At 41.3% G+C, this 21,870-nt stretch overlaps 3 protein-coding genes across 7 annotated transcripts in view; all 3 read right to left on the bottom strand.

The window, feature by feature from the left end:
• Positions 1 to 21,870, bottom strand: part of LOC6540108 (synaptosomal-associated protein 25) — a 189,782-nt gene that overhangs the window by 70,888 nt on the left and 97,024 nt on the right. For all 5 annotated transcript variants that reach the window (XM_039374344.2, XM_039374343.2, XM_039374342.1 and 2 more), the window contains exon 5: positions 1,783 to 1,900. In XM_039374344.2, the coding sequence (XP_039230278.1) occupies positions 1,783 to 1,900 (118 nt within the window). The remainder of the gene's footprint in view (positions 1 to 1,782; positions 1,901 to 21,870) is intronic.
• LOC122319588 lies at positions 7,941 to 13,408 on the bottom strand. The gene has a single exon (XM_043207052.1). The coding sequence runs from the start codon at positions 12,324 to 12,326 to the stop codon at positions 11,427 to 11,429; it is 900 nt and encodes a 299-aa protein (XP_043062987.1). The 5' UTR covers positions 12,327 to 13,408; the 3' UTR covers positions 7,941 to 11,426.
• Positions 13,517 to 14,384, bottom strand: LOC122319589. The gene has a single exon (XM_043207053.1). The coding sequence runs from the start codon at positions 14,382 to 14,384 to the stop codon at positions 13,830 to 13,832; it is 555 nt and encodes a 184-aa protein (XP_043062988.1). The 3' UTR covers positions 13,517 to 13,829.

Below are 21,870 nucleotides of genomic sequence, written 5' to 3' on the forward strand. Positions count from 1 at the left end.
AGGTGAAAAAATGTTTCGAAAATTCGCTGGCCTTTTGTGATTGCTAGTGCTGACGAGAGAAAACACTTCCCTACATAGCACTTCGACTTCTAAGGTTTCTTATTCATCCTTTTCTGCTAAGCTAAGCTATATTTTCCACCGTTGATACACCATCTTTTTCTGCCTCCACACTTTAACTGCTATTCGGTCTGATGGATGCTGCGTTGCCACAATCGTTACGGTACTTGCGCTTCTTCTTAACCCGATTCGTATTTTGTTGCTTAGTCCATTCCTAGAATCTGTTCGTGAAATAATTTCCAGAAAAAATACAATTGGAATTTCTTTAAATTCTTAGATCACTCCGCCGTGTTGTAGATAGGCAAAAGTGCATAACAGTGCATATCCGTTGAAATTTATGAAACAGGTAGAGGAAAAGGCTCCTGACATAAATACCGAAAGAAAATATTAAACATTCAGATTCTAGAAAAGCCGACTTTGCGAAAGCAGGTTTCAGAAAGTTTCCCAGTCCACCCTCAGCATGCACAAAACGCTCACAAAATGCTTACTTTTAAAAAAATATAACTCACATCATTTAATCTTATTAATTGCCTTGGCATTTTCAGCAAGCAACCGCTATTAGCACTTTCCTACACTTTAGGATACTCATATATCGTGACTGCATACGTGACTAATTCGGGACAAAACAAAAATTGTCTGGAAGTCATAAGAAAGGTACTCATACAAATTTCTCGAAACCGACGTATGATCGTAGAAAAAGTCAGAATAGTTTAAGAACTTCAATTCAGCAGATCGGTATTGTTATATTGAAATTGTACATTGGAAAAATACAAATTAGTATACCCGTTACTCGTAGAGTATTGGTCTTATAAATTTCTATCGATTTGCCAAAAAACCTTTTGCCACGCCCACTCTAACCGCCAAAAACTGTCAGTGTTGAAGAATCTCCTTCGCACTTCCACTAGCTGTGTAACCGGTATCAGATAGTCGGGGAACTTGACCATAGTGTCCTCTCTTGTTTTTTTTTATAATAAGCATACGGTAAAAATTTTGAACACGGAAAGATTTTAACACTTACAGTTTTTGAAGGATTTTTCAATACTAATAATAAAATATCAAAACAAAAGTGTGGGAGTGGCAGCTTTGGGCGATTTGGGGGCGTTAGAGTGGGCGTGCCAAACAAATTTTTTTTCTCGACGTTTATACGGACAGACAGACGGACATGGCCAGATCGACTCGGCTATTGATCCTGATCAAGAATATATATACTTTATTTGGTCGGAAACGCTTTCTTCTGCATACAAACATACATGTTACATACTTTTCAACGAATCTAGTATACCCTTTTATTCTACGGGTAACGGGTACAATTATCCTTAAAGAGAAACTATGACTACAAAATTTCATATCAACCGAATCACCGATGACAAACAGATCAACGACCACAACGAGTGGGGACGCTCGATTTTAAAGGCGGAGGACTGAAGACCAAAAGAATTCGAAACAACAAATAGCGAAAGATTGCACGCGCATCTGGCCGTGCAGCTGCAATAACCTGAAAATGCAAGATGGAGCGCTTCCCGCGGGAGCGACGACGGCAGCCAACAGCACCGACGCAGGCAGAGGAAGCGACAGAGCTGGGGGACTATCAAGAAAACTTGTAATTCAGATTTAGTTCCAATTTTTGTGTAAAAAAATTCGGACGGGCATGGAATAAATAGCCTATCTTTTATTTAACTTATATATAAAGATAATACTGTTATATAATAATAAAATTATACATACTTATTGCACGGGAGAACGCAAATGCCGCAACATTTTTCCATTCCACTTAAATTTTTTTCTGCTTCCCTCATATCGGCATTAATTTGATCCATTCCTTCTTCAATACGATCCAGTTGCTCTAAAAAAAAATATTTAAATATTTAGACTACTTCACTTATTCTTTTCGTTCTGACTGTTTCTAAGGCAGCTATATGATATAGTCATTGGATTTTGATCAAATTAGGACTAAAATTATATATTTTCAAGGACTTTATAATCGCACGGAAATTGACATCGACCATGTAAGTTAATTAGAGAAAAAAATAAACAAGAGAGCACGCTATAACCGAGTTCCCTGACTATTAGATCCTTTTGCATGTTACTTATGTACTTTTCAACGAATCTAATAAATACAATTTTATTCTTTCAACCAAAATTTGACGAAAATTTTGTTATGGACGCCTCTTTTGTGAATACTAGGCCTTAAAATAAAAAAACACAATATAAAAACCAAGGACAAAAATATACTTGTATCTTTTTTTTTTACGCGCGAGTCCCACGGCCACACCTCCCGCCCAACCGACCGAGGGGCGGTGCCGTGTATCGTACGGCTTGAATCGTATGATCTGAGTATGATCTAAGAATGTGTTAAATACGTTAGTATAGATCGCTTTAAAAACGGCAGAGAGTCAGAATTAGAGATAACAGGATAGAATCTATTATAGTCAGAACATAAAACTCTGTAAGGATCATGCAACTCATAATTAGATCTGAGATTTCGATAAAGTTTTTTTTTGCTTTGAATTTTTCTTGAAAACAATGGCAAACCAAAATTTCGTTTTATTTTTAAAGAAGAAAAAACATGTGTTTGCTATTCCATTTTGAGATGATGGCTTAAATCTAAAACGTCATCTTAAAAAATCGCAATGAGCTGACGCCGAAAATGGTCCAAATCCATCTTATGAAATCATGAAGAATGAAAATATATGTAGAATTATTGTTTATTCAAAAAAATAAGAGAGAACGCTCAACCAGCAGATATCCGTACCGGGTGCTAGAAAGAAATTTCAACAGTTTCAGACATACGATACAATTTAAGAAAAAAAAATATTAAAATGAAAGAAATTCTAAAAAATTTTCTAGAGTGACATCGTTACTTTTAGGCGGTTTTTAGTCACATCTGTATGCTTAGTCATAGCCTTCTAGCTATAGTATACCATTTTACTTTACGAGTAACGGGTATAAATATGTTCGAATGTAAAATCGGCGTGTTTATCGCTGTAAGCAGGAAACTTACTATCCCATAGGCAAAACCGAAAGTTTGTCTACTCCCTGAATTTCGAGCATAACGGACTGGTACCCTTGGATTCTAGGGCCTAGTTTATGGGGTACTACCTTTAGAGGCCGAAAAAAAGGTTTTTTTGAAGTAGCTTTGTAGGGATATGAACACAATTCTTTCTATATTTATATAATATTTATCTAGATAATGTATGGTTTGTTGACTTTATACGTAATACGTAATACGCAAATTTGCGTATTACAAAAAAAAATTTTTTAGTGAATTTTTTATTTTAACAAATTTAACAAGGGTCATCTCACTGCTGACATCAAGATTTTTGTAAGTGTTGCTGGCCACAATTTTAGTCTAAAGGTAACAAACCAGACATTATCTTCCTCAAGGGGGGTTTTTGCAGTCGATGAATCATGTAAATGATCATTTTGAATTTTGTTTTTTAAAATAATTTAGATTTTTCTTGGCCACGGCGGGCCCTTATTTTATTCCCAGTTTTTCCGCAATACGATACTGGCTTGTTCTCATTCATCTGTTCAAAGCCCTTTCATATTTTGCCACGAACTATGTTCTACGCTTGCCTCTGCAGCCCTAGCTAGTTCTATTACAGAAGGAAAATAATTTGGATGTGCCTGGAACACAATTGCCCTTAGGTTATTTTCGTTTAGCCCTGAAATGAAGAGATGCTGTATCTCCCATGAGGTCCAGCTCTCTATGCATCGTATGTCACAATATTTATACCCCTTACTCGTAGATTAAAAAGAAGCGTTTCCGACCATAAAAATTATATATTTTCTTGATCAGGATTAATAGCTTTTTCAATCTGGCCATGTTTATCTGTCTAACGCCCACAAACTACAAAAAATTGTCACTGTGGAAATTTATCCTTTGGTATAGCGTTCCCTCTTGATATACCCGTTACTCGTAGTTTTAATGAATCTCCTTCGCACTTCCACTAGCTTCTAACAGGTATCAGATAGTCGGAGAACTCGATTGTAGCGTTCTCTCTTGTTTTTATGGTGGATTGGAATTTTTGATCGAGATCGGTTCGTCTCGAAGGCAAGATGGTTCTTCTCAAAAGCGAGATCGTATCTTCTCGATACCAAGATCGGCTTGACCCGATAGCGAAAAGAGATTTTTTCATTATTGATAAGATTATCGATTCCAACCTGAGAATGGTTCAATCTTGATCTTTTTTTCTGGGTGTGCTATACGATAATAGGTTAGGAGTAGCATTTGGTATACCACATTCTTTAAGGTGCTTAACCTTGTGCAGCTCAATTACCTCCATTGGCTTAATTACCAAGCTGCAGAATATACTCCTCCCATGACTTCCCAAAGTATTAAGCTTTATTTAATTCCATTTAGGCTGACTGCCCTCACACATAGATGTAATAAACATATGGTGTTATGGTTAAATTTACATTTTTATTAAGAGATCTACTTCTAAGTTACTTAACCCATTAGTCGTAAAGTATATGAAAGAGTATGCAAGATTATTTAAATTTTAATAGGAAGCGGCCCGGATCAAATGAAGTATGGACATTGTCGGACTACGTAGCCGGTAGCATTAAACCAGTTATAATAGTTAAGATAATAAAAAAGGTCATTGGCTAAACATTTGAGGGCCCCGGCGTGATTTGTGCATAAGAATTAATATAGCTTAATGCAAATCGCGAAATACATAAATATCGGCAAATAATTAACCATAAATACTACTGAAAATTTTTTTTTCAGTTGCGCGAGAGTACTCCTTAAGCTGCTCTATAAAACCAAGTCGAACGTTTCCATTTTAGTTTTCTTTATAGACAGCAGCCATTAATTGCTTACATATATATACGGTATATTTTATCAGCTTGGTTAGCTGCCGTTAGCTGTTTGTCGTTCTCTGTTGCTCCGCATTCCACATAATTGCATTCCATTATTGCAGTTATCCATAGCATCAGCTGCGATATATGACGCCCACATTGCCGCCTTTGCCGCTTCCAACATTCAGTGGAGGCAATACGAGCTGGACAGATTTTTACTCGATGTTTATTATAGACAACCATCCGGACCTAACCAACATTGAGAAGTTGCAGCACTTAAGTCGTGTTTGAAAGATTCTGTGTTGGACTATCCAATCTTTGGAAATCACGAACGGCAACTAAGCAACTGCGTTAGATTTAGTGCAAAACGATAATCGCCGTTTCGTTTTTCAAGCACACAGTACGGAGATTCTGGGTTTGAAGGCAGTACGCAATGGATCAGTTTCTAAACTACGGGAACTATCGGATACATTTAATGTTCATACTCGCGCTCTCAAAGGCTTGGGCTCGCCTGAGCAGATCCCCGGAGCCATCATGGTGCAAGTCGTTCTTCAAAAAGTCAAGCCAGATGGGAAGAGCGACTAGAGGATTATACTAGATTCGTTGAAAAGTATGTAACAGGCAGAAGGAAGCGTTTCCGACCATATAAAGTATGTATATTCATGATCAGGACCAATAGCCGAGTCGATATGACCATGTCCGTCTGTCCGTCTGTCTGTCCGTCCGTATGAACGCTGTGATCTCAGGAAATAAAACAGCTAGAAAGTTGAGATTAAGCATACAGACTCCAGAGACATAGACGCAGCGCTACGCCCACAAACCGCTTAAAACTGCCACGCCCACACTTTTGAAAAATGTTTTGATATTTTTTCATTTTTGTATAAGTCTTGTAATTTTTATCGATTTGCCAAAAAACTTTCTACCACGCCGACTATAACGCCTAAAAACCGCCAAAAACTGTGTTTAAGACTCTTCTTCTCCCTTCCACTAGCTGAGTAACGGGTATCAGATAGACGGGGAACTCGACTACAGCGTTCTCTCTTGTTTTTTGAGTCTTCCTTAATAGCTTCTCGCGTTCCATCCCAGACCCCTGGAGACAATGGTAGTTGAAAGCTTGATGTTCTTTTCAAACGCTTCTGTGAGGTCGAAAGTGTTCCGGACCCAATACTTCAGATATTTCTTTTAGATACTTCTTCCCGCATCACTGTGTCATAAAGGAAGATAGATTCACACTTCTTCTGGTTACTCTCTTCGTGATTCTATCGCACCCTGTTGACATTACAGGGGACATTTCACGAGGATAGCAACTTGCTATGCATTTTATGAAGAGACTAACCAACAGAAGGAGTTAAAGCGGATAAACTAAACACAGTTAGGTAAGGCACCAGGCAAGCCTCCTACTTGTCTGTGAGGGCTATGCACGAGTTAGCAATGGATGAGCAGACAGCATTTCCAATTGGAGCAGAAATTCTTCGTCGCGATTTCTACGTAGATAATCTAATATCAGGTGCCTATTTCGTGGAAGATGCCATCAACATTATGCACCAGACCACTAAAATTTTTGCTAGAGGCAACTTCAAGCTGAAAAAAATGGTGCTCCAATACTCCGTAAGGTATAGAGGATGTACCCAAGGAGGTTTGGGAATCCTACATGAATTTTGATAATGGGAGTGACATTATTGAAATAATGGGTCTCGCTTGGGATCCTATCTCTGATTATATGCTGTTCTGCAGTCATCATTGGCCACTTGTAGGCGATTTGTATTATCCACAATTGCGACGCCTGGTTGTGCCCGTAATCGCAAAGTGAAAAATCTGCCTGCAACAGCTCTGTAAGGAAAAGTTATCCTGGGATGAAAGCCTCCCTGGAGAAAGGAGAACAGCGTTGCAGCCAGTACCTTTGCTTGAAATATCGTGTAGCGCCATTAAAAACCATTGCTGATGATGACAAAAGCTCTGTGGTTTAGATCTCTTAGCTAGACTTATGCATGAAATAGCTAGTCTGAAAATATTTAATTGCCGGTATTTCTGTTGGTGCAACTCGACTGTGGCGTTGTTCTGAATTCTGGCCAAATTTCCGTATGTGGAAGTAACTATTTGCTTTAAATTTGCAAACTCCTTTACTTCGCTGCAGCGTGTATCTCAGTCATGATTAATTCTATACCTTCAGTCTGACTTTCAGAGAGCCCCACTGATCTGGACGTTCTTACACCAGTACATTTCTTAAACGGCGGTCCTTTTGATTCCTTCGATGAGCCCTAGATGCAGCAATCTTCTGGTCTAAGTGGAAGGAATAGTATCTAACGTTACTTCAGCAGCGTTCTAAGTGGCGAACTCCAAGGCTTGGTCTGTCGGTGAAAGACATTTGTCTTGTCAAGGACAAGAATCGACCCCCAATGACGTTGCCCCTAGCTAGAGTGCTTAGGCTGATACCCGGCAGTGACGGTATCTCTCGAGTTGCCGTACTACAAAACATCATCAGGAGAGACAAGACGTGCAAGGAACAAGCTGCCCTTAAGGACTCTGTTGAAAGCCTTACTTCCAACTGGGGGAGTAGACATTAAATAAGACCAGATGTAATAGTTATAATTAACGTAAATCAATTATTGTATTTCTCTTGCTCATTTATTTGCATAATTATCTAAGCAAACGATTGTATGGGTGCATATATTTACCATAATCTTCCTAACGGATGTGCCCGGCCACTAAGTTTGTCCACAGGTCTAGCCACCAAACAAAACTAGGCGTTATAAACGTAAGATGGGCTAGAATGTTTTGTCATAACAGTAGGTCTTGGCAAGCCAATAAACCTCAATTTTAAAATCAAAACCAACTTGCTCTGCAAAGGCGTCACCGGAACCTACTTCGATAAAAAGGCCATTTTCGTGAACATGGACTTTTATGTGTAGTAGTCTCACGCCCAATCTAACGCCCAATACCGCCCAAAGCTGCCACGCCCACACTTTTAAAAAATTTTTTGAAATTTTTGCATTTCTCTATTAGTCTTGTAAATTTCTATCTATTTGCAAAAAAACTTTTTGCCACGCCCTCTCTAACGCCCACAAGCCGCCAAAAACTGTCAGTGTGAATAACGGGTATTAGATAGTCGGGGAACTCGACTATAGCGTTCTCTCTTGTTTTTTTTGCAAATTGATAACTAGCTTTTTTGAGCTTATGTTTTGTTTTGGTAACTTTATTTGTTGGTTAATCTGCAATAAGTTTTTTCGATCGCTTATTATTATTATCGCCTTTTTAAAGCAAACGACCGAATTTAAGAGACCATAGCAAATACTGCAGACCCTTCAATAAATATACGAAGTACGAATTTTGCGTTTATTTATTTTATATTCTCTTGTAATATGTGTTGGGATGATGGTGTTGGCTGGCCTGGAATTTTCCAAATATGCTGAAATAGAAAGACTCGAACAGGCGAAACCTTTACTTTTAGTAATTGCGCGGGCGCTATCGGGAGTAATGTTTATTCGATATTTATTATACCCATTAGACACTTATGCTTATTCTTATTCTAAGCTCTCCCGAGCGCAGCGGAGACTCCAATTTAAGCTGCCTCAGGGAGAGTAGAGTTGGAGATTCTGTGGTGAAGATCGTGAGAGTGAGAGGGAGCGGGTGACAGTCCTCGCCCCGTAACTTGGACATTCCGCCCCCCTTGCAATCACTGGGGTTGCAACATATCCATCCTACGGCATGCTGCAGGCACCGAACCCGATCCACCCAAAAACTGTTTTCTGGGCGATCGGCATTCCCTCGTCGAAGGTCAGGAATCCGGATTTGATAACCTTTTGATAAACGTCTGCTCCCAGGACACGGTAGCAGGCCGATGGAACAGGTCATCAGCCAGCATGATGTCCTGAAACTTGGACACCACTGTGTCGCTCAATGCCCGGACAGGTGTGCGGATCCGCACACTGGGCTCGATCTGAGACGGGAGCGCGCTTTCGACCGCGACGACGAGCTAACCTGCTCGTGCATGTGGAGCAGCGTGTGGTGGGATCGGTCGCATTTCCTGCAACGATCACCGCTTCGGCAGTCTCCTGTGGGATGATCTTTAGGAACCTCGCGCACTTCCTAAGAGGATGGATACCGCGGTAGACTCGGCAACGGTAGGATTAAATACCTCGGGTACGTATGCTCTCCAAGGCACGAGCACTGCGTGCGTTTTGTTGACGAGGGGTCATGCTGCGGGTAGCTGAATGGCGAAAGGAGATCGAAAACGAAATGAATAAGAATGGATGATTAGTGCTAGTAAACTACAATTAGGAAGAGAGGCGTGCCTATTTATTGTGGAGATTCGGAAGACTCCGTCGGCAAAAGCACCACTTTTGCCACTGGACGTTTAACAACTCCACGTGCAGTACGGATATTTACTACACGGACGTTGCCATCGGCTCCTGGAAAGACAGACTCAATTCTGCCGAGCCGCCACTCATTAGAGGGTAAGTTGTCGTACTTGATGACGACCATGTCATCGATGCGAAGATTTTTAGTCGGGGTACTCTTCTTTCCGTCGCACACGGAACTGCAGATGGAGCGCCTTCAAATGCTGCCACCGATTTTGAATGGATTTCGTTTCTCCCTTTACTTCGGGTTCCTCCGTAGACATAAGGGGTCCCCCGACAAGGAAATGACCTGGCGTCAGGGCTAGCAAATCTGTCGTCGGATCCTCAGACATAAGAGAGAGCGGCCTGGAGTTAAGGCACGCTTCTATTTTTTCCAAGAGCGTGGAGAGCTCTTCGAACGTGTATTTTCGTGTGGCAGTGCATTTGTAAAATAGTGTCTGAAAACTTTTTACGCCTGCTTCCCAAAGGCCTCCCATATGGTTTGCCATATAATGGCAATAAATTGTCATTGCATCTCTTGATGACTATAGGCATTCGTCACCGACTCGTTTACGGCCTGAAGGAAATCGCGGGAAAGCAGGGTGGCAGCGCCAACAAAGGTTTTGCCATTGTCCGACTGGACTTGACGTGGACACCCTATTCTGGATACAAAACGAGCGAAAGCGGCAAGAAACTTTTCTGTCGTTAAGTCAGATGTAGGCTTGAAATGGATGGCCTTGGTGGAGAAACAATCAAACCTAACACATACCCCTTGTGAGCATGTTTTTCTCTTCCCGTATAGTTCTTTATATCGAACGGACCGGCGTAATCCATGTCAGTATACGTGAATGGTCGGGAGAACGATGCCCTTTTTTTGGGCAGGAAACCCATTAGTTGGCTTTGCAACCGCTTTTTGTGGATCACACATACCTTGCACAAATTTACTACTGCTTTCATCAGGTTCTTAATTCTCGGAATCCAGTAATTCGACCGGATGCGGCGCACCATTAACTGGTTACCACCATGGAGAGTTAGGCGATGTGTGATATTTGCAAGGAGGCGCGAAAGCAGGCAGTTATACGGAAGAATCACTGGATGCCGTTCATTGTATTGAAGGCTTTCGGAAGCCGCCACACGGCCGCACGCCCTGATCAGTCCTTGCGGATCTAGAAAAGAGTTCATACTTTGGATGGAACTGGAACTTGGTACTGGACGCTTTTCACTTAGACAGTGATATTCTCTGCGCTGAGTGTTCGAAATTAGGAACCGCTCGGCGGCGGCGATTTCAGCAAATTTCAACAAATGCACAACAGATGGAGATGTCTGCTTCCTGTACCGCTGTATAAAGCGTAGTGCTTTCTCAAGCTTGGAAGAACGTTCCAACAACTCTTCAGAAGGAGCTTTTGCGAGATGGACTTTCAGAGCACGCTTCTCCAGATCGGTAACTGGAGCGTTGTCGATGTGAGTTGGCCATTGGTTGCGTGGATTTTGCAACCAAGTCGGTCCGTGCCCACATAACAGGCTATCGGCTAGATCTTGGAGGGAAACTCCTCTACTTGCAAGGTCTGCTGGATATTGCTCAGATTGAACATGAGACGAATTTTCTGTTTTTGTGGCCTGGGCGATCTTCGTCACCCTATTGGCTACAAATGTGGTCCGTGCCAGTGGACCTGCTGGCTTGCTTAACCATGCAAGCACTATTGTGGAGGCCAGCAGTAAAGTTCGGAATTGATCGTAGGCATTTGTGGAATGATGGCTGCAGCCATTTCGGAAAGCAATAACGCTCCGCACAGCTCCAGTCTTGGGAGCGAAACCGTTTTTGCTGGTGCTACCCGGGTCTTCGCGGTTAGAAGTTTCACCATAATGGTGCTGCCCACTTCTACGCGGACATATATTGCCGCCCCATAAGCCTTTTGCGATGCATCACAAAAGCCATGATGTTCGACCTTGAAATCTTGATGAAACGAGAACCAGCGTGGAATGCGTATCTGCTCTAAAAACAAATAAATTACTTTGGAGAAAATTAAGCCATCGTTGGAAAAGCTCATTTGGAATGTCTTCGTCCCACCCAAGCTCCAGTAGCCAAATCTCCTGCATGAAAATTTTAGCTCGAACGGTAAACGGCGCTATCGAGCCTGCAGGGTCGAACAATTTGGGACAGGACTTGGCGTTTTGTGAAGGACGTTTAAATAGCCAACTCTGGCGGATCGAAGAAGAATTCGTCGGAGGTTACCTTCTACCGAATACCGAGGGTTTTGGCAGTGCTTTTTGCATTGATCTCGAAAAATCTGTATTTAAGAGTTGGTCGCTCTGAATGGCCGCTAAAACTTCCTTTTGGTTGGAGGTCCATTTCCTCAATGGGAATCCGGCGGAATTCAGAGCGTCTTGGAGCTCTTGCACCATGAGCTGAGCTTCTTCCGTAGAGTCCGCTCCGGCTAGAACATCGTCCACATTCATGAAATTTTGTATGATATTGCTAGCTTTTGGATGACTGAGGTCTACGTCAGCTGCTAGCTGCTGCAGTACTCGCATGGGCGGGAAAGGCGCGCAATTGACTCCAAAGATTACTGTTTTCAATTCGAAATTTCTGATTTCCCCTCTAGTATATCGGAAAAGTATTCGTTGGAATGGAGTGTGCTTCGGATCTACCCAGATCTGCCGATGCATTTTTACGATATCGGCGCTAAACACGTATCGGAAATAGCGCCACTTCAGAATTTGAATGGTCAGGTCGGACTGTAAGACAGGGCCAGCATGAAGGATAGCATTTAAACTGGTACCATTGGATGAAGGGCTGGAAGCATTGAATACTTCACGGAGTTTAGTAGTTACGCTCTCCGGTTTTAAGACTCCGTGATGTGGAATATAATAGGCGTGTCCATCATGGGTAGGAAGAACTTGACGCATGTGCTTTAAGTCGAGATATTCCTGGATCACCGAATCGTATCTCGCCTTTAAGGCCTCATTTTTTTTTAGACGCTGCTCATTTCTTAAAAACTGAGCCAACGCGAAAGACCTGGAATGCCCATTCCCGGAACCGATATGTTTTGGGTCGCGAAAAGGCAGAGTAACGACATATTTGCCACACTCGTCTCTCGTGGTCGTTTGAAGGAAATTCTTCTCGCACATGGAATCGGATTCTTTTACCAACTTTATTGGTATATTCTCCACCTCCCAAAATTTTGTGAGTAGTTTGTCAAGTGAATTATCGTACGCGTGGGAGATCTGCGTCGAAAAGGAAGAAATTCTGCTTTGTGCTGAGGCTGACACTGGCCCAGTTAGTACCCAGCCGAAAATGGTCCCTTGCTCCAAGAGGGAGCCACAGATGTTGGTATTTGCTCCACTCAGAAGCACCGAAGGCAGAATGTCGGCTCCGGTAAGGACATATATTTGTGCGCTCTCATAGAATTTTGGATCCGCCAGTGGAAAATCGGGAAGATCCCGAAGGAAATTTTGCGGAATTGGGTAGGAAGGCAGATTTCCGGCTAGTTGAGGGAGGACATAGGCCGTCGTCTCCAACTGCAACGCGGGCCTAGTCGGAGATCGGATGGTGAAACTGCAGAGCTTCTTGGACTGCGCTGCTACTGTTTGGCTTAAGCCTAAGACTTGGGCTTGAACCACCTGGAATGGCAGTCTAATTAGATTGAACAGTCGCTCGGTTTTGAATGTTGCCTCTGATCCGGAGTCGATCAGGGCGCGTGCCTTAAAGTTAGTGCCCAAATGGAAAATATTGATCAAGGCAGTGCCAAGAAGGATAGCTCTTGAGCGCGTGGCGAAGTAATTTTGAACACCGGCTTGCTCACTAGGAACGAAATTGACTTGATTAGCAGAAATTGGCCTTGCAGGATTTGACGGACTTTAATTGCTGGAAAAGGGGTTGTTTCGGTGCAACAACGTGTGATGCCGGCAACGGCAAGTAAAACAATTGTGCGTGCTTTTGCACTCACGAAGCTGATGTCCCTTTGCAAAGCAGTTTAAGCATAACTGCTTCCGTTTAATGTAGGCTGACCGGTCGTCAACCGACATTTGGAGGAACCGCGGACACACACGTCATGATGGTTTTCCTTGTTGCACAAGTCGCAACTTTTGGATTTAGGAGCCACTTTCGTCTCGTAGGAATTTATTTTTCCAGAGGGCCCACTTGAATTCATCGCTTTGGAGTGCGACTGACTTGGTACGGGCGGTCTCACATCATCGATGGCCTCTAGGATTCGATGGCGTTCTGTGAGGAAGGTGTTCAGCTCTACCCATGTCGGGATGTCGGCTTTCTTATTGAGCGACTGCTCCCATAAGGAGAGAGTTATCTTCGGGAGCTTGGATGAACACAGATATACCAGCAGGCAGTTCCAGTTCTCAATGTTGATGCCTGACATTTCTAAGGCAGTCAAGCAACCTTGAGCAGTACTTTGCAGTACCTTAAAGGCCGCCCTAGATTCCTGTGGTATCGACTGCACATTAAAAAAGATTTTCAATTGACTGTTTACCAACAATCGTTTATTTTAGAAACGCTCTCTCTTCCACGCAGAGCGGAAACCCTCGTTGGTGAGAGGCGAAATCGAAACAATGGCATGCAGGTCGCCACTTGTTTTGGCATTTAAATGGAATAACTTTTCAACCAGAGTCAGCCGTGGATTATTGATATAAATGGCTGTGAAAAGATCCCGGAAAGTCGGCCAGCGAAGATAGTCGCCTGCGAAAACTTCCGAATCGCATAAAGGCAACCGATAGCCTAGGGCGCAGCGTTCGCGTCTGGGATGGACTGAGACGTGCCCTGCTCGATTTTATTAACGAGCTGTTGCCTGCTGCCGCTTCGCCTGCTGACACAAGGCACTCTGAGCAGATTTCGAATTTCTTTTCAACCTTGTCCCATAGGGTTCGGACTTGGTCGCGACGGACGCTAAGCATCGTGACGATTGGAGCTGCAGATTCCGGAGTGTTGATCTGAGCCTTAAATTCGCTTAAGCGGTCAGAAGCCAAAATAAATTTTGCTAGCGCTAGATCGGAAGCAGCCATATTTTTAGCTGTGCGCTGTACTGTGGCTTTGGATGGAGTAGCACAGTCGTCGTAAATCTGCGCAGGCGTTTTCACCGAAATGCTTGGAATTCTTGGTTTCTTCGGCTCTTGTGATGAAAAAATAGACCTGGTTTTGCCAGCGGACAATTTCTTCATATCGTCCCCGATGGGCATAATCGAAGAAATTCGAAATGGAAAGGAAGTGATTTTGGAGCACGGTCACACTTTTGCAAATGTGGAAAGATTCGTTAGACTGCACTTAATAAGCTTAAGATTGCTGCCGTGAACGGTAGAAAGCAGCGGGAAAAGACCGTATAAGATGTAACGGGTGAGAAAGTGGTGTACAATTTACGAACTGGGAACTTGGACTGACTTGGAGTGAACAGCGAATTGAATAAATGACCAGTGATTTATGGTAATCAGGTCCACCTGATTTACGGTTGGAGCACTTGAATTGTGGAACACGGTCGAAAAAATGTTTATTAGAACGTAGAAAAATTTTTTTTTTCTTTACAACTGGAAACGGAGAAATTTGGAATGGTGGAACTGGAATCTTTTTTCCGCGTTGTAAATATTATTGTGGTTGTTATGAAAATTTAAAAAATAATAGATTTGGAAATTTATTTATCTTTTATTTTAGGGATAGAAAACCAAACGCCTTTTCCGCGTCGGCACTTGAAAAAAATTTTATTTGTTGCTTTGGACTTGCCGACGGGAAACAATTTACATTTTGGTATATGTTTATAAGGAATGCAGATAATATGCGCAATGCATGTCTGTAATATATGTTGATAATATATGTAATGCATATGTGATATACACTGGTAGGCACAATTATTTTGACAAAACGTTCTTTCGTGTTCCCCAGTACTCTTTTATCAGCAGCGTTCAAAGAGTGCGCAAAAGTTCATAAATAGCATATTAATAATACCATATAAAAAAAGTAGCAAGAATTTTAGTTCAAGCTCAAGATCAAAGAGTACTGAGAAACACGAAAGAACATTTTGTCAAAATAATTGTGCCTACCAGTGTATGTGGGTGTAATATATGTAATGTATATGTGATATATGTGGGTGTAATATATGTAATGTATGTTGATGTAATATATGGAACTGGCGTGTAAATGTTTAATTTATATTTTTTTTGGAATGGCCAGAGGGTATGTGTTGTTTGTTTTGTTATTGTATTCTTCGATAGCAAATTCTATTAGGTGGACTGCGGAGGTTTAGCAAAAATGTGTTGCGAGAAGAATTTGGCTTGCGTTGGACACAGTGAAACGAGAACAAAATGGTTGCCACTTTTGGCAGAGCTTTGGACTTAGAAATTTTCACTGAACTTGGCACAAATTATTTTCACTTTTTCACATTTGGAATCTTGCACTTTTTTGAAGTTTTTATTCTTTTTGCAATTTGAAATTTCGGGATGAATTTTTAAATGTATTCGGAGATTTGGACTTCTGACTTTCACGAATGAGGGTGAAAGGGAACGGTGGGTAATATGGCGGCGCCCGTAGGAATGATAAAGAACTTTTCTTTACTTGCCTTTTGTCGGAGAAATCCGTTAGATTTGAGAATAAATCTTACAGCAAATTGAACGAAATTGGATTTTCGAACCTTTTTCTGCAGACCGGCAATTAAAAGAAATGTAATTTGTTCGCTGGTGGACAAAATTGAACATCCAGGTGATCCCCCTCGAATGGATCCAAAATGTTGGGATGATGGGGTTGGCTGGCCTGGAATTTTCCAAATATGCTAAAATAGAAATACTCGAACAGGCAAAACTTTTACTTTTAGTAATTGCGCGGGCGCGATCGGGCGTAATGTTTATTCGGCGAATACCAATTAGACACTAATGCTTATTCTAATTGGCTAAGCTCCCCCGAGCGCAGAGGGGACTTCAATTTGAGCTGCCACGGGGAGAGTAGAGTTGGAGATTCTGTGGTGAAGATCGAGAGAGTGAGCGGAGAGCGGGTGACAGTCCTCGCCCCGTAACTTGGACAATATGAGAACTAATTATAAATGTTTAAATCTCAATACTAGTTTAATTTGTCAACAATTTATTTTAAACTGTCCTTCGATGAGACGTACCTGAAAAGTTTGTTCGCTGGGCAGGTAGGTCTTTGCGGCGGAGACAAGATTGAGTGTTGGGATGCGTCAGACGGTGTATTTTCTCTTTATATCGGCTATTGGATTTTATACTATAGGGATGTTTAAGTCTCGTTAAATTTTTTGTTTCAAACATACCACGGTGCCCGGTGATAGTTCTGAGGATCTTAGATTGAGCTCGTTGGACAATGTCCATATTGATATTGCAGGTATTTCCCCATAGCTACATAGGTCCATTGGTTTTAGAACAGCGTTCTAGATTCTTAAGGAAGGTCTCGGCGCCTAAAATCGACCCACAAATTATATGGGCCTTGGAAGTGGATAAAGCTGAAACTACATTTAAAGCGAAAGTTTGGGTACCCAGCGGAAGATTTTCGGGCTGCGGCTATTTTACCACCCGAATAAGGGGCCCTAAGCCTATATAAGTCGAAACCTAAATTCACTTCAAGAAAATTTTAAGATAAGTAAGAAAAAGCAATCGAACCGCCAAGTCTCCAAAGAAACCAAAGTAAATCCCTGACCTATCGCAAATTTGATGCAACTTACAGTCTCTTAAGCGCTTAAGGGAGTTAAAGAGCAGCGCTAGTAGCATAGCCGTTTTGCTCTCGTGTTCTGTGTCTCCAAACGATTTAAAAAGGGAACGTGGCGACCGAACGGAGCAGTTACCAGAGCCTGGCCCAAATGGAAGCACGCGGTTTTTCGATTCGGGAAACGTTTTAAGCGCATCGAAGTGATGCTATTGGCCAATTTGGTCACCGCAAAGGAGTCCCGCAAAAGGACGGCAGTCATATTGATTGGGAGTGTGGGTTATTATAATTTTTTTTAATGTATAAGTTAACACAATCACCAAACTGACGAAATATAGTCGTAAGCCTCAAGTCTTTTTTCTATATATAGATCGAGCTTTACCTATAAGAAACTGCACCTTGTTATTGTAGATTAAGCTTTAGAGATAAGAACTCTTGTTATACTTAAGTCAGTCGATTTTAGGAGTTTGGAAGCGTCGGTCATCGCCACGTACCTACAATTCGCCTCATTAAGTGCAGACCGCACAAGCCCTGTCATATTTGTATAACTACTCAAATAAATATATTCAAATACTTAAAATTATAACTTGCGCCCAAACGGATATAAAAACCTACGACAACTGAATAATTATGAATAAATAACAAAAGGAGCATCCGGAGACAAAACCAGCGGCATCAACTGGCTAATCAACTTTAACCTAAAAAATAAATATTTCCTGATTACATAAAATATAATATTAATTTTACCTTAAAATAGTTTGTTAAGCATTATTATTATATTGTAAGTATAACGCTTATTGAACAAATTAAAAATACCAATACCTTTTTATTACATAACCTATGAACAGAGTGTTGATAAAAATACATGAGTGACAGTGATAACCTTATAGACGACCTCGTGTCAAGTTTAGATAAATGGTCAGCGCTCCAGGCAAATAGGCAAAACAGTGCAGAAAAAAATAATAAGTCTTCAGAAAATTATTGGTGGTCAAAAACAAATACAACTAGCGAAATGGAATTTGAAGCTCAGTTAAAAGCGATCGTAGAGAGTGCTGTTGCCGGTGCGCTCACAGTCCAAAAACAATCATTTGAAAAGCAATTGCAGGAGATGAATGAACGAATCGGGAAATTAACAGTGAACACGCCAGAGGTGGAAACTTATGTAGATGCTGAAATTAGACCAGGTGTTGTCTGTAACGAGCCTCTAGATATAGTTAAATCTCTGCCAGATTTTGAGGGCAAAAGTGAAACATATGTGTCGTGGAGAAAAGCGGCTCATGTCGCTTTTAAAGTTTTTAAAGATTACGAGGGAAGTTCAACATTTTACCAAGCTCTTGGTATTATGCGAAATAAAATAAAAGGTCCAGCAAATACAGTATTGGCTTCTTTCAATACTCCGTTACATTTCAAGGCAATGATCAGCCGTCTTGATTTCACATATTCCGACAAAAGGCCGATCTACCTAATCGAACAAGAGCTATCAACTTTGCGACAGGGAGACATGACTCTCACTGAATTCTACGATGAAGTCGAGAAAAAACTGACCCTACTTACTAACAAGACAATAATGACATTTGATAGTGCCTTGGCGATGTCACTGAATGAAAAGTACAGAGCAGACGCGTTACGTGTATTTGTAACCGGAGCTAGGAAATCGTTGAGCGACATTCTTTTTGCAAAAGGTCCAAAAGATTTACCAACTGCTCTCGCTTTAGCGCAAGAGGTCGAGTCGAACCATGAGCGTTACCAATTCGCCCTTATTTATTCTAAAAATATTGGAGACAGGGGTCAGAAAACCGAACAAAAGCATAGCGATAGGGATAGAAATTCAATCATGCCCATGCAAACTAAAAACCCATATTTTAGCAAGCGCCAGGTGCCTACTTTTGATAACCAGGAAAGACAAGATCCAGTCCAGTTAACAAATCCTGATGTATCCATGCGATCTACAAGAACTGGAAATTTTGGACAAGCTCCATTTCCGACTCAGGGAAATATTTGGCCATCCCAACAACAAAATTCTTGGCCATCTCAACAACAATATTCTTGGCCATCTCAACAACAATATTCTTGGCCATCTCAACAACAATATTCTTGGCCATCCCAACAACAAAAGTCATTTCAAACACAAAATCAATTCGCATCGCAACCCCAACAGCAAAACACAAGTCAGGCTCAGGGACATGTTGGGTATGCGCAAGCATCAAAAAGACCAACAAGTGGCAGTGCAAGGTTTACAGGGCCAAAACAACAGAGGATCAACCACTTACCTCATGAGAAAGGTCAATGTGAGGAAGACACAGACGATTATCAAAAGGAGGCAGAAGCGGAGGTTGATGATTATGAGGACGAACTAGTGAATTACGATCATGTTCATTTTTTAGCCACAAATCCCTGCTACCGTACATAGAAAGAGAGATAGCAGGGAGAACCATAAAACTTTTGATTGACACCGGGGCTTCGAAAAATTATATACAGCCCCTCCCTGAATTAAAAAACTTAATGCCGGTACAAAATAAATTCACGGTAAAATCGCTTCATGGTTGCAACACCGTCAAACAGAAATGTTTTATTAAGCTATTTAACACATCTGTTCAATTCTTTATTCTTCCAAGTCTCTATAGTTTTGACGCAATAATAGGACTTGACCTTTTGAAACAGGGAAATGCAACGTTAGATTTTAAGAACAGAACGTTGAATATCAACAATGAAGTGGAATCTACTCAGTTTTTGAGATGTGACAGCGTAAATTTCACCAACATAGAGAATATTGTGGTTCCAAATCAGATATCTAATAAATTCCATACAATGCTTCGAAACCGATTGGCCGTCTTTGCGGAACCGGAAGAAGCACTGCCGTATAATACCAACATTGTTGCCACAATACGTACTGAGGACGACCAACCCATTTACTCAAAACTCTATCCGTACCCCATGGGCGTATCAGATTTTGTGAATAAGGAAACAAATGCTTTGTTGAAGGACGGAATTATCAGGCCCTCGTCGTCACCTTACAACAATCCGGTTTGGGTAGTCGATAAAAAAGGTACAGATGAAAAGGGAAACACTAAGAAAAGGTTGGTTATAGATTTTAGAAAACTAAATTTAAAAACAATCGACGACAAGTACCCTATACCAAACGTAGTATCCATCTTGTCAAATTTGGGAAAGGCCAGGTTCTTTACAACTCTTGACCTTAAATCGGGGTTTCACCAAATTCTGCTCGCAGAAAAGGATAGGGAGAAAACTGCCTTTTCAGTAGGAAATGGAAAATACGAGTTTTGCCGTTTGCCGTTTGGCTTGAAAAATGCCCCAAGTATTTTTCAACGTGCTATTGATGATGTTCTTAGGGAGCGTATAGGAAAGTCATGTTATGTTTACGTTGATGACGTAATAATATTTTCAAACGGAATCGAGGACCACGTAAACGACGTTGCTTGGGTACTAGACAGACTGTCTGAGGCAAACATGAGGGTTTCTAAAGAGAAATCGTTTTTCTTCAAGGAAAGCGTCGAGTATCTCGGATTTATGGTGTCAAGTGGAGGTATCACAACCAGTCCTAGCAAAGTAGAGGCTATTCAGAAATATAATCAACCTACTAATCTGTTTAGTGTTCGATAGTTTTTAGGGCTAGCAAGTTATTACCGCTGCTTTATTAGGGACTTCGCCTCTATTGCTAGACCACTGACTGACATTCTGAAGGGTGAAAACGGAAAAGTTTCCGCAAGCCAGTCTAAAAAGATACCAATTTCTTTCGATGAAAGACAATGTTCTGCTTTTGAGAAACTTAAAAATGTTCTTGTCTCCGAAAATGTAATGTTATTGTATCCCGATTATAGGAAAGCCTTTGACTTAACAACAGACGCTTCGGCTTTTGGCCTGGGTGCAGTCTTATCACAGGATGGCAAGCCTGTTACAATGATTTCGAGAACTTTACAGGATAGAGAACTTAATTTCGCAACAAATGAACGAGAACTTTTGGCCATCGTTTGGGCTTTAAAGTCTCTTAGGAACTACCTATATGGTGTCAAAAACTTAAACATTTTTACAGATCACCAACCGTTAACATACGCCGTGTCAGATAGAAATCCAAATGCAAAAATCAAGAGATGGAAGGCGTTTATAGACGAACATAATGCTAAAATTTTCTATAAACCTGGCAAGGAGAACTATGTTGCCGATGCACTATCCAGGCAGGCTATTCATGTCCTAGAGGACGAACCCCGGTCAGACATTGCAACAATACATAGCGAAATTTCATTGACTTTTACAATCGAATCTATCGACAAGCCGGTTAACTGTTTTAGAAACCAGATAGTAATAGATGAGGGCACCGCAGACTCAACTCGAACTTTTGTTATTTTCGGAAGCAAGACAAGGCATCTAATACAATTTCTAGACAAAGAGACTTTACTCGGAAGAATTCGTGATGTGGTTAAGCCGGATGTAGTGAATGCGATACACTGCGAATTACCTGTACTAGCTTTCATTCAAAACAGTCTTGTAAATGAGTTTCCAGCAACGACCTTCCGACACACTATGAAAATGGTTAGCGACATTTTTAATCAAACTGAGCAACGGGAAATAGTGTCTTTGGAGCACAACAGAGCGCATAGGGCTGCACAGGAGAATGTAAAACAAATTCTTCAATACTACTTTTTCCCTAAAATGTCCCAAATAGCCGCTACCTTTGTTGCTAACTGCTTGGTTTGTCAAAAAGCCAAATACGACCGCCATCCGCAAAAGCAAATCCTCGGGAAAACACCTATTCCGTCACATGTAGGCGAGACATTGCATATTGATATATTTTCTACGGATAGGAAGTACTTTTTGACATGTATTGATAAACTTTCCAAATTCGCTATTGTGCAACCAATCGGCTCTCGAACGATAACTGATTTAGAACCTGCAATTATGCAATTAATGAACTTTTATCCCCATTCAAAGACAATATTTTGTGACAATGAACCGTCCATAAATTCCGAGTCAATCAATAATGTTGACATAGCGAACGCACCTCCACTTCAT

This window comes from Drosophila yakuba, chromosome 3L (assembly GCF_016746365.2).
Source record: "Drosophila yakuba strain Tai18E2 chromosome 3L, Prin_Dyak_Tai18E2_2.1, whole genome shotgun sequence".
NCBI lineage: Eukaryota > Metazoa > Arthropoda > Insecta > Diptera > Drosophilidae > Drosophila > Drosophila yakuba.

Coding starts and splice junctions, on each gene's coding strand:
- LOC122319588 (XM_043207052.1), bottom strand. CDS start 12,326: ATGTGCGAGAAGAATTTCCTTCAAACGACCACGAGAGACGAGTGTGGC.
- LOC122319589 (XM_043207053.1), bottom strand. CDS start 14,384: ATGCCCATCGGGGACGATATGAAGAAATTGTCCGCTGGCAAAACCAGG.